General features: G+C 44.7%; 1 protein-coding gene across 2 annotated transcripts in view; it reads right to left on the reverse strand.

The window, feature by feature from the left end:
- Positions 1-12,551, reverse strand: part of CACNA2D1 (calcium voltage-gated channel auxiliary subunit alpha2delta 1) — a 651,754-nt gene that overhangs the window by 354,394 nt on the left and 284,809 nt on the right. For both annotated transcript variants that reach the window (XM_074942556.1, XM_074942557.1), the window contains exon 4: positions 5,000-5,059. In XM_074942556.1, coding sequence (XP_074798657.1) covers positions 5,000-5,059 — 60 coding nt within the window. The remainder of the gene's footprint in view (positions 1-4,999; positions 5,060-12,551) is intronic.

Genomic DNA, 12,551 nt, shown 5'->3' on the forward strand with positions numbered 1-12,551 from the left:
AGAAATGTGCAGGAGACAGACTAGATGATCATGATGGTCCCTTCTGGCCTTGAAGTCTATGAAGACTAATCTAATCGCCTTTTATGATGAGATTACTGGTTCTGTGGATGAAGGGAAAGCAGTGGATGTATTGTTTCTTGACTTTAGCAAAGCTTTTGACACTGTCTCCCACAGTATTCTTGTCAGCAAGTTAAGGAAGTATGGGCTAGATGAATGCACTATAAGGTGGGTAGAAAGCTGGCTAGATTGTCGGGCTCAACGGGTAGTGATAAATGGCTCCATGTCTAGTTGGCAGCCGGTGTCAAGTGGAGTGCCCCAGGGGTCGGTCCTGGGGCCGGTTTTGTTCAATATCTTCATAAATGATCTGGAGGATGGTGTGGATTGCACTCTCAGCAAATTTGCAGATGATACTAAACTGGGAGGAGTGGTAGATACGCTGGAGGGGAGGGATAGGATACAGAAGGACCTAGACAAATTGGAGGATTGGGCCAAAAGAAATCTGATGAGGTTCAATAAGGATAAGTGCAGGGTCCTGCACTTAGGATGGAAGAATCCAATGCACCGCTACAGACTAGGGACCGAATGGCTAGGCAGCAGTTCTGCGGAAAAGGACCTAGGGGTGACAGTGGACGAGAAGCTGGATATGAGTCAACAGTGTGCCCTTGTTGCCAAGAAGGCCAATGGCATTTTGGGATGTATAAGTAGGGGCATAGCGAGCAGATCGAGGGACGTGATCGTTCCCCTCTATTCGACACTGGTGAGGCCTCATCTGGAGTACTGTGTCCAGTTTTGGGCCCCACACTACAAGAAGGATGTGGATAAATTGGAGAGAGTCCAGCGAAGGGCAACAAAAATGATTAGGGGTCTAGAGCACATGACTTATGAGGAGAGGCTGAGGGAGCTGGGATTGTTTAGTCTGCAGAAGAGAAGAATGAGGGGGGATTTGATAGCTGCTTTCAACTACCTGAAAGGGGGTTCCAAAGAGGATGGCTCTAGACTGTTCTCAATGGTAGCAGATGACAGAACGAGGAGTAATGGTCTCAAGTTGCAATGGGGGAGGTTTAGATTGGATATTAGGAAAAACTTTTTCACTAAGAGGGTGGTGAAACACTGGAATGCGTTACCTAGGGAGGTGGTAGAATCTCCTTCCTTAGAGGTTTTTAAGGTCAGGCTTGACAAAGCCCTGGCTGGGATGATTTAACTGGGAATTGGTCCTGCTTCGAGCAGGGGGTTGGACTAGATGACCTTCTGGGGTCCCTTCCAACCCTGATATTCTATGATTCTATGATTCTATGAATCTATGAGTTAGGTTAACACAGGATGCAGGTTTGGGCCTTTAGGGCCTGACTGAAAGACCACTGACATCAGTGAAAAGACCCGTCCTGAATTCAGTGGGCAATGGATTGGGTCTTTAGGTTGTGGAAGAATTGGGTTGTGGCAGAATTGGGTTCCCTCTAAAATACCAAACTTAACCCTCTGCTTCAAGTTGCTCTTTTCTAACTCCACCTTGCTAACTCAGGGTTGAAAACATAACCCTACCCCTTTGTTTACACAGTTCACTGAGAAAATGTTAGTTCTTTACCAGCTCTAGGCCACATCACCCTCTACTTACTCCATAGTCTCCATCTTCTTAAACAGTGCGACAAATCCAGTGTATACCACCATGCAATCCCAGCAAAGTCTGTCTCTTCTGTCAGAAGCTTCCCTTTCTGAAGTAGGTTAGCTCTTATACTTGCTGCAGCCCTAAATAGTCACTTTTGTGTAGTTTGTTTGGACACCAAACACTTGAATCATAACTTTCCAGATGCCAGCTAGGTTTGTTATTGATACATCCCCTGACTTTGGGGGTGAGGGATGGAAGGAGAGGACTATCTCTCAAAGCAGTTCAAGTAAAATAAATATTGATCTGATGCTCTACTAAAATGTCCCAAACTCTGAGCTTCTGAGCATTGAAAAAAGTGAAGATCATTTACTTTTTGCTTGCAGTTCTTGTGTAACAGTTCTCAGTTTCAGCTGGAAAATAAAGCTAGAAACTAGAAATATTACAAGAAAGTCTTCTCTCATGGAACTAGAGATCATTAAAAATGAGGACTTTTTCACAAAGAACAGTCTCTTTGTTTTCATCCAAATTTGAATTTCATCTACATTCTTCCTAACTATCCCCACCCCCCAAAAAGTCAGAGAATTTTTACTAGCTCTACATGAAACTATCAGCAGAATTAACCAGAAAGTTTTGGGTAAGTTTGGATAAACTTTGCATTTTTAGAGTCTTATCTGAACTGAACCTTTGGAAATGTACCCCACACCAATTATTTTAGCATCATCTAATTAGCCAAGGATACTAGATCTCTATCCCAGTTCAACTCTAGCTTACCGACAAAATCTTTGAACCTTAGTATATTTTGAACACTTCTATTATGTAATTGTGCACAAATATTTACATTCAGAACCAGCTGTTACAACAGATGCTCTGACACTTTTTCTACTGGCACACTTCTCATACGTATACACAGACCTCAGAACTTATGTCATGTCTTTTACCCTCGCTCCCCTCGGTTTCTTCCACTGAAATCAGCCAATATAATCACTCTGTAAGAGTGAGCCTCCCGTGTTACATTGTGGGGTTTTTTTTGCTTGTTTTGTTTTTCTTCCCCCTCCAAAACCCCACAGGCTATCATTGTGCTACAATATGGCTGTCAAGATCATTGTGGATCATAAGCTAATTAAAATCAGCAATAGACTGTTTCCAGAAAAGCTTGTTTCTCTTGTGATTCATACGCATGGTGCTGAAGGGGCTTTAATAACCCAAAAGAAATAACTCCATTCAACAAGACACTATGAAACCACAAATACAATAAGAAGCAGAGTCCATTGAAAACCTTCTGCAGTACAGCTTCTGCTTCCAAAACAGTCATTAGGAGAATGAATCTTGCAGTGAAACATAAGTTTATCAAAAAGATCTGTGTGCAAGCTAATTTGATCAGGCATTTTCTAAAAAGTAGGCCAGAAGAGAAGAAAGATTACTTCTGGCTAAAATGGAACAAATTAAATTATAAGATGCTTAATACATTTATTCTCAATTTAATTGCATAACCTAATGTCAAGGTTATTATATTCTGCACAGTGTTCTCATCTTAACTCAAAACAGTAAAGCACAAGCTTGGTTTGCAGCTAATTTATTACAAATCCAACTGCAGACTCTTTTGGCCTATAAGATATGCACAGATTGTGATTGCTTTAACTCTATAACTCCAGCCACTGCCTGAACTGTATATATTAATATAAAATTACACTTAAAAAATTACTTTGCGATCTCTCCTGGGTGATGAATTCTGACGAGATCTGAAGGGAGTATGACAATCTGCATCTTTCCCATTGAAGGTGAAGGGCAAAAGAAAAAAAGGAAAGCCTAGAGACAGTGCTAGCCAGGTGGCACAAGTGCATAGTGTAGCAGTAAAAGAGTGTATGATCAAACATAGTATCTAAAACTATCCACCCCCTTGTGCACTGAGACCACCAAAACTGCAGACTCTTGCCCATTAGCGATCCAGGCTCTTCTGAGCTAGTTACAGGATCTGAATTTGGCCAGAACCTAAGTCATATTTTTAACTGTGTGTGTATAAGTAGGGCCCTACCAAATTCATGGCCATGAAAAACACGTCACAGACCATGAAATCTGGTTTCCCCCTGTGAAATTTGGTCTTTTGTGTGCCTTTACACTATACTATACAGATTTCACGGGGGAGACCACTGTTCCTCAAACTGGGGGTCCTGACCCAAAAGCGGGTTGTGGGGAGATTGCAAGGTTATTTTAGGGGGGTTGCGGTATTGCCACCCTTACTTCTGAGCTGCCTTCAGAGCTGGGTGGCCGGAGAGCAGCAGCTGTTGGCCAGGTGCCCAGCTCTGAAGGCAGCGCCCCAGCAGCAGCAGCACAGAAGCAAGGGTGGCAACATCATACCGTGCCATCCTTACTTCTGCACTGCTGCCTTCAGAGGTGGGCATCCAGAGATGACTGAGGGCCCAGCTCTGAAGGCAGCAACACAGAACTAAGGGTGGCAATACCACACCATGCCCATGTGATGTAAGTCTGTGTTTGGGACAAAGGCTGTTCAAGTCACATGTTAAAGGCAACTGCATCATCTCCATTTGGTCTTCAGTCCTGCTTCTCACCCCTGAAGTAACTTCTCTACAAACAGAAGCTTAGAACAAAGGACTGATAGACCCATCCAAGCTTTGTATGTGTTCCAAAGGGACTTTAGAAGCTAGAAAACTCACCAGTGCTGCTAAGAACCTAATACATGGAACTTCAGAGTCCATATATGTATCTGATTGTTTTGACCATTTAACAACTCTCTTCTTGTTCTTTTCTTTTATAATAAACCTTTAGATTTAAATACCAAAGGATTGGCTGGCAGTGTGGCATTTTGGGTAAGATCCAAACTAATATTTATCTAGTAATGTGCCTGGTTCTTTGGGAATTAGAAGAACATTTAGTATAGTGAATAGAGTTTTAAGTAACTTCTCACTTTACTGGAACTATTTGCTGATTGGGAGCCAGAGACTGGAATGCAATAAAGGGGGGCTCTGTGATTTCTTTTTTCTAGCTTCTTTAGAACCAGTGTAGGGGATCAGGAGCACAGTTTTGTGGCTGGTCGGTGAGTCTAACTACAATGTTAACCATCAGTTTTGGGAGAATCTGCTTTCCTTTTTGCAGCCTGCCCTGCCCTTGGAATTTTCAATGTGGGCTACCCTAGGCACCTTCAGTCACACCACTGTCCTACAGAAACTGATTTAACTCAAATGTATTCATTGTTCACTGCAAAGCAAATTGGAAGATGTAAACCATAGATTTTTTTCCATCAGGCCACATCCATGTTTTCAGGGGAACAGATCCCTGCTGACACAGCTGTAGTGACAAGTTAAATTTGCAAGAATAGAGTGACAATTGTAAAGTGGGAAATTTCTGAAAAGGTAGATGAGGGGAAAAGTGAAAACTTACCCCAAACTCATCCCTCCACTGATGCGATTTTTGAAATGTCTCTGCTTTTGTTGCAAGGTTCTGAGGAAAAAGAAGAAGACATCAATTTGGTGTTTTCAATACTTGTCTTAATATAATGATGCTTGTAAACAATGGTCATTATAGGAATGCCTATTTTTCTAACCCACATAACAGCTAGCTGCATAACCATATTAATATGACACTGAGGTGTAACAGGTGGTAGGCCAGTTTCAGTTTATAGTTTCTTAAATTTCTTATTTATTTATTTTTTGTGGGGACACTAAACTTGACGAACAAATATGAGAGATCACTGTGAAGACTTTTAAAGATGCCCGTCTACAAGTGGGATGTATTCAATATATTGGACCCTCTGCTGCACATCCAGTTGAATCCACAGGGTGAAGATCAGGACACCTGTATAAAGCCCAAGAAATAATGCTTTACTCAGGTTGTTCACCCTGCAGTGGTGTGTGAGAAACAGATAATATGCAGTTTCTCCAGCCTGCGGGAATGACACTGGGCTTCGGAAAAGAGGCATTGCCATGCTGGATATTAATGATCTTCCACCTCATCTCTTCTAGGCTGCTAGCTCAGCTTGTAGACTTGAACAGCAACTGCTATTTCAGTGAAGTTTCCAAGTCATTTTCATCTGCCTAATACCAATTACTATTACAAGCATTTATTTGTAACCCATCACGGTGGTGACATAGATATCAGAAGATAGTCTGAGCTATTAGAGATCATGACATGATTAAGTTGCCTCCTTCATAGGCCCCACTTTGTGTTCCATCTCCTTTCCTGCCTAGTCACTGTAAAGCTTGTCTGTCTCACCAACAGAAGTTGGTCCAATAAAAGATATTACCTCTCCCACCCTGTGTCTCTAATATCCTGGGACCAACACAGCCATAACAACACTGCATATTCACTGTAAACTAATTTGCATGTGAATTGCCCCTCTCTAAATCAAAGAATTCTTTCACCCAAAATTTCAGAAATCCAACACTTGTGGTAAAGCTCTCATCAACCCCATCTCTCTTTGGTGCTCAACTCACATATATTTACCTAAAGGGTAAAGCTGAATTCCTAATCAAATCCATCAGGAAACACAACACGGGAGTTACAATACTAGAGCAAGCCTCTGACCCTATCTCGTTTGTTGTCCTCCCTGTGGCCGTAACCAGTTCCCGATGAATCAGCAGGCTAGGACAATAAACTATTTATACAAACATAATTACCTTAGCCAACGTAATCAATGTATGACCACTGGGGCAGATCATTCTCTGTAGCATGAAGATTGACATCCCGTGTTACTTTTTAACCGAGACACTGTAGTTGTAACTGTTTTTTCCTCATACATGTAAATATTTTTTTTATCTCATTAAGTTATTTACTTCTTTCTTCTCCTTATTAAGATATTTCTATAGGTGGAGTATACACTCTCTTTATATATATTTAATGTATTTATTTAAATGTGTGGCCTTTCGATTTCATTATGCAGTAAGGGTCATGGTGAAGGAAGAATGTCTGTCCCTTCTGACTCTTCTTGTGTCAAAACATTATAATCCTTTTTATTTATTTTTCATTTTAAAACCCTCCTCATACATAATTCCCAAGCCTTTTCTGGTTCCCCTCTCTAGACATTTCCCTTTTTTCGGCTATACTCTAAGATGAGTAACTACAAAATTAATACTCAATTGAGTAAAAACACGCCATATATTTTAAAAATGCCATTATATTTTCTGCTGTTACTTTTGCTCACCCACACATGGTAATCACTAGGTAGACTGTCCTGAGCACATGCTGACCATAACTACTCCAACTTTTTCTTGAGAGGTTCTAGCTAATTCATAATCAGTGTTTCTGAAAAAGTTTCTTTCCCTAACATGCATTCCCTTACACTTATCACCATTAATTTAATCTGCCATTATGTTACCCAATCACTAAGATTTATTAGATCCTGGAAATAATGTGTTGGTGAGCATATGTTTCTGCATAAATTTTACCACCTAAATACTTACCTCACATTATAGGTGGGGCTAATAGCACCACAAATTAATGTTGCCAGACACGTCCCACTATAAGGCCATGGTTTCAGTTGTTTATCATCTTGCCAGATTTTAACTGTTTGGGCTAAAAGTTTCCATGCCCGGGTTCCTGTCTCAGGCAGATATTTTCTTTTAAAGAATATGTCACCCAAAATGCTAAAGCCATTTCCAAGAATAAGCATAACTAGTTTTGCCCATATTAAAAAATTCTAGTGACCTTTGCTTTGAAAAGCTCTAATGTTCCCATGCTCAGAAATCTGACAGAAGAGTGGCCTTTTCTCACCCCTATGAAAATCTGTCAATATATGGCCAAGTTACAAGCCTCTGGGAGGGAAGGGGGGGCAATGTGGAGAAACAGTTCACGCATGCTCAATAAAGACTGGCTAGAGCTTTGCGGCTAATACATTCTGATGATTCCATCTGCACCAAGCATGCTCCAGGACAGGGCTAAGTAGGAAATTATCTGCAATTACAGCTCTGGGCTGCTACAAGCTGGGTGGGGACAGGCTGGCACCAGAACTAAAAGCAGGGAGATTTTCTTTCCGGTGCTCTCAATCTCCCCATGCTGGTGTCCAGGCAGCAGGGAGGAGTAAGCTTCCTGATTGGAATGCACAGGTACCTACTGACAAAACCTACGTTTTGAGGACTCGACTTTGCAGCCTTAATAGCGTTCTTTTAATGTAACTTTGGTTTGGGTTTTTTGTGTGTATTTGTTTGGGGTTGGGGTGAGGGTGAGACAGAGATATAGATATATATGTCTCATGAAATTCCTCGCACAATCTGTGGAGAACTCCCACTACGAACTGCTTTAGCACCCTCTCTTTAAATTCATCTTCAGACTTTGTAATGAAAGTCAGACGTCAGGGAAACAGCAAAGGAAGCACACAAGGATATCAACAAACACATTTCCATATGTTTATTGCACAGAACACACCTTTCTAACAGGCCTTTGTTACAAGGAAAAGGTAATTCAAAGACCAATCCTTCATTTTAATATCCAATTCAGGCAAAACAGTGTAAAGGAGGTATGTTATTAGAGATATGTTGTTAGAGGGAAGAAATGGGGCTAGATGGCTCAGGGGATTGATAACAGGATTCTAAAACTCTCTGATTTTAGTAATCTATTTGAATCTAGTTAAGATCAATAGTGAATAAAATTAATTACCCTCTGATGACATCTTGGTCAATATGGGACAGATCCAAAGTCAGTTAAAGTCAATGGAAAGATCCCCATTGATTACAATAGGCTTTGAATCAAATCTTATGTGAAATGAATTGGTGGTGTCCATTTTATTGCCAGTTGACCGATAACAACAATAGTTTTATAATGTGTAAATCGTCGCTTTTGTTTGCAGTCTCAGCCAAGAGGCCGAGACCTGAATGATCACCATCCTGCTGGTGGTGCCTTTAGAAACGAGTTTGGCCACAGTGGTTGGTGGGAGGCTAAGGGCTTGGCTGCACATGTGAGTTAGAGCGCATTAAAGGAGCCCTGGGCACACTAGCTCACTACCTGTCCACACTGGCAAGGCACGCAGAGCGCTCTGACTCTGGGGCTAGAGCGCTCCTGGTACTCTACCTCGGCAAGTGGAATAACATTTGGTGCGCCCCTGCTGGAGCACCGTGACGCCAGTGTGGACGCCCAGTCTGTTAGTACACTCTAATCGGCCTCCAAAAGTGTCCCATAACGCCTGTTCTAGCCACTCTGGTCATCATTTTGAACTCTACTGCCCTGCCCTCAGGTGACCAACCGTCAGACCAGCCCTTTAAATTCTCTGGGAATTTTGAAAATCCCCTTCCTGTTTGCTCAGCCAGGCATGGAGTGCTCTCAGTGAATCTTTCCAGGTGACCATGCCTCCATGTACCAGGCGTTCCCCAGTATGGAGCAATGGCGAGGTGCCGGACGTCATCAGTGTTTCGGGGAGGAAGGTGTCCGTCCCAGCTGTGCTCCAGCCGCAGGAATTACAATACCTTTGTGCAGAAATCAAGGGACATGATGGAAAGGGGCCATGACTGGGACACACTGCAGTACGGGATTAAAGTGAAGGAGCTGCAGAATGCCTACCACAAAGCCTGTGAGGCAAACTGCCGCTCCGGTGCTGCCTCTGAGACCTGCCATTTCTACAAAGAGCTTGACACAATACTTGGGGGCGACCCCACCTTCATTCCAAGGACCACCATGGACACTTCAGAGCCCAGTGTAACAAGGCAGGAGGCGGAGGAGCAAAGCGGGAGCGAGGGTGCTGAGGCGGAGGAAGACACCCCGGAATCCCTAGATGCATGCCAGGAGCTGTTCTCAAGATAGGAGTAAGGTAGCCAGTTGTGGCGGCCAGTGCTTGGGGAAGGACAAACACCAGAGGAGGTTCCTGGTAAGTGGCTTTTATTTTGGGAAGGAAGCTGTACGGTGCAGGCTCTTGGGGGCTAGGAAGGTTAGGGTTGCATGCATGCCTAGATGCAGAATAGGGCGTTGATGTGCTCTCTCACATCATGGTAATCGGCCTCAGTGATCTCTTCAAAGGTCTCATCCAGAACTTAGGCAATGCACTTGCACAGGTTTCTCGGGAGAGCACTGTGGTCCCTGTCCCAGTAAGGCTAACTTGTCTGCGCCACTGTGCCGTGAGGAGCGAGGGGACCATTGCTGCACACAGGCAAGCTGCATATGGGCTGGGGCGGAAGCCACATTGCAGTAGAAGACCCTCCCTTGTTTCCCAGGTCACCCTCAGCAGTGAGATATCTTCCAGGACAAACTTCTTTGGAAAATGTGGGGAAAGTGTTCAGTATAGGAGCCCCCTGCTGCTGTTGGCTCTACCCAAGGCACAGAAACTCAGAGGACAGTATAGCCGTGAAACAATCAGTCATGCTTGACCCTGTGCTTACTCACCATTTTGGGGCTCCCATGGGTTACGTGCGCTCGCTTTGGGTTGGGCAAATTACGCTCTTGTGTAGACTGTGCTTGCCTTTAAGAATGGGAGAATCATTGCTCTGTCTGGTGTGAACAATGCTGCCTCTGTTAAGTGTTTCATTTTGCCTTTACAGATGCAACCTTGAGATCTCAGCTGTCCGTGTTATCACCAGCTGAAAGACTCCAAAGAATCAGAAAGAGGCCATGTAGAAGCAGGGAAGACATGTTGCATGAAGTAATGCAGTATTCAAGTAATGAAAATCAAAAAGTGCAGGAGTGGCAGGACAGTGAAAGGAGGATCTGCCAGCAGAATGAGGAGCACCGGCACAAAAATGGAGCGCTCCGGCAGCAAAGCACGCATCAGCTGATAAACATAATGGAGCGTCAAGCGGACTCAATCCAGGAACTCGTAGCCATACAGGTGGAGCACTACTGTGCCCGACCACCCCTGCAGCCCTTGTCCCAAAACTCTTTCCCTTGTGCCCCCATGTCACCTCCAACCCACTTTCCCCAACATTCAGGTTCTTACTGCCACCAGCTGCCCCCAAAATCTGTAGTGTCACCACCCAGCCCTGAAAACTATGACCCTTACCCTCTGCACTCAACCCTCATCACCATGCAGTACAGCCATCCTGAAGTGCAGCACTCATTGCACAGCACTCCAGACAGGAAGGTTGAGCATGATAACAGGACATATGCAAATCTGTGATTATACTGTTCCCCACCCCACCTCCTTGCCCTTTCTGTTTCCCAAGCAGTTGTGTTTCTTTTCAATAAATGAATTTTCTTTTCAATAAATGGATTTTTTGGCTTTGAAAACATTCTGTATTATTGCATAAAGTAAAAGATACCTTAGCCCAGGAAAGCAACAGGCACTGCAAGTCAGCGTAGCAAACACAGAATCCTACTAACATTGGAATCACTGCACTTCACTCCCATGCAGGGCACCAGACATTACTGGTGGCTTTCAGCCTCAAATTGCTCCCTCAAGGCATCCCAAACCCTTGCAGCCCTGAGCTGGGCCCCTCTAATAGCCCTTCTCTCTGGCTGTTCAAATTTAGCCTCCAGGTGTTGAACCTCCGAGTTCCATGCCTGAGTGAATCGTTCACCCTTTGCTTCACACATGTTATGGAGGGTACAGCACGCAGATATAACTGTGGGGATGCTGTCATCAGCCAGGCCCAGCTTCCCATACAGAGAGCGCCAGCGGCCCTTTAAACAGCCAAAAGCACACTCCAGAGTCATTCTGCACCGGCTCAGCCTGTTGTTGATCCGCTCCTTGCTGCTGTCAAGGCTCCCTGTGTAGGGTTTCATGAGACACAGCATTAAAGGGTAAGCAGGGTCTCCAAGGATCACAATGGGCATTTTGACTTCCCCTAAGGTGATCTTCTGGTCTGGGAAAAAAGTCCCTGCTTGCAGCTTCCTGAACAGAAGTGTTCCAAAAGATGCATGTGTCTTGCACCTTTCCAGACCAGCCTGCGTTAATGTCAATGAAATGCCCACGGTGATCCACAAGCGCCTGGAGAACCGTAGAGAAATATCCCTTCCGATTAACATACTCCGAGGCTAGGTGGGCTGGTGCCAGAATTGGAATATGCGTCCCATCTATCGCCCCTCCGCAGTTAGGGAAACCCATTTGTGTAAAGCCATCCACAGATTCACGGTTCTTCTGAGCAGGATGTGATTAATGGCCCTGCAAACTTGCATCAACACAATTCCAACGGTCGATTTTCCCACTCCAAACCGGTTAGCGACCGATTGTTAGCTGTCTGGAGTTGCCAGCTTCCAGATTTCAAGAGCCACCCGCTTCTCCACCGTCAGGGCAGCTCTCAATCTCGTGTCCTTGTGCCGCAGGGTGGGGGTGAGCTCATCACACAGTCCCATGGAAGTGGCTTTTCTCATCCGAAAGTTCTGCAGCCACTGCTCATCATCCCAGACTTGCATGATGATGTGATCCCACCACTCACTGCTTGTTTCCCGAGCCCAAAAGCCGTGTTCCACGGTGGTGAGCATGCCCGTGAATGCCACAAGCAAACTCGTATCATATGCGTTACTCGAGTCAATATCATCGTCGGAGCCCTCACTGTCACTTTGGATCATAAGGAATAACTTGACTGCCAAACGTGACGTGCTGGTGAGACTCATCAGCGTACTCCTCAGCTGTTCGGGCTCCATTCCTGCAGACCGAGCGGGAAGACAGAGCGCGCAGTACAAAAAACGTTGAAAGATGGCGCCAAATGTGGACGGAAGCACAGGGATCGCTGGGATGCGAACTGATGCATCAAGGGGCGTTGGGACAGGACCCAGAATGCCCCGCGCCTCCCACCCCCTTCCCACAAGCCACAGCGCCAGAATGGGAAGAGGTGCTCTGTGGGATAGCTGCCCATAATGCACCACTCCCAATGCTGCTGCAAGTGCCGCAAATGTGGCCACGCCAGTGCACTTGCAGCTGTCACTGTGGACAGACTGGAGCGCTTTCCCTACTGCGCTCTCCGAAGGCGGGTTTAACTCAAAGCGCTCTACATCTGCAAGTGTAGCCATGTCCTAATAAGACGCTTCCATTGGTGCTGTCAGTGTTGGACCAGCACTGTGGAGAAAGGAAGTCAAA

This window comes from Natator depressus, chromosome 1 (assembly GCF_965152275.1).
Source record: "Natator depressus isolate rNatDep1 chromosome 1, rNatDep2.hap1, whole genome shotgun sequence".
NCBI lineage: Eukaryota > Metazoa > Chordata > Testudines > Cheloniidae > Natator > Natator depressus.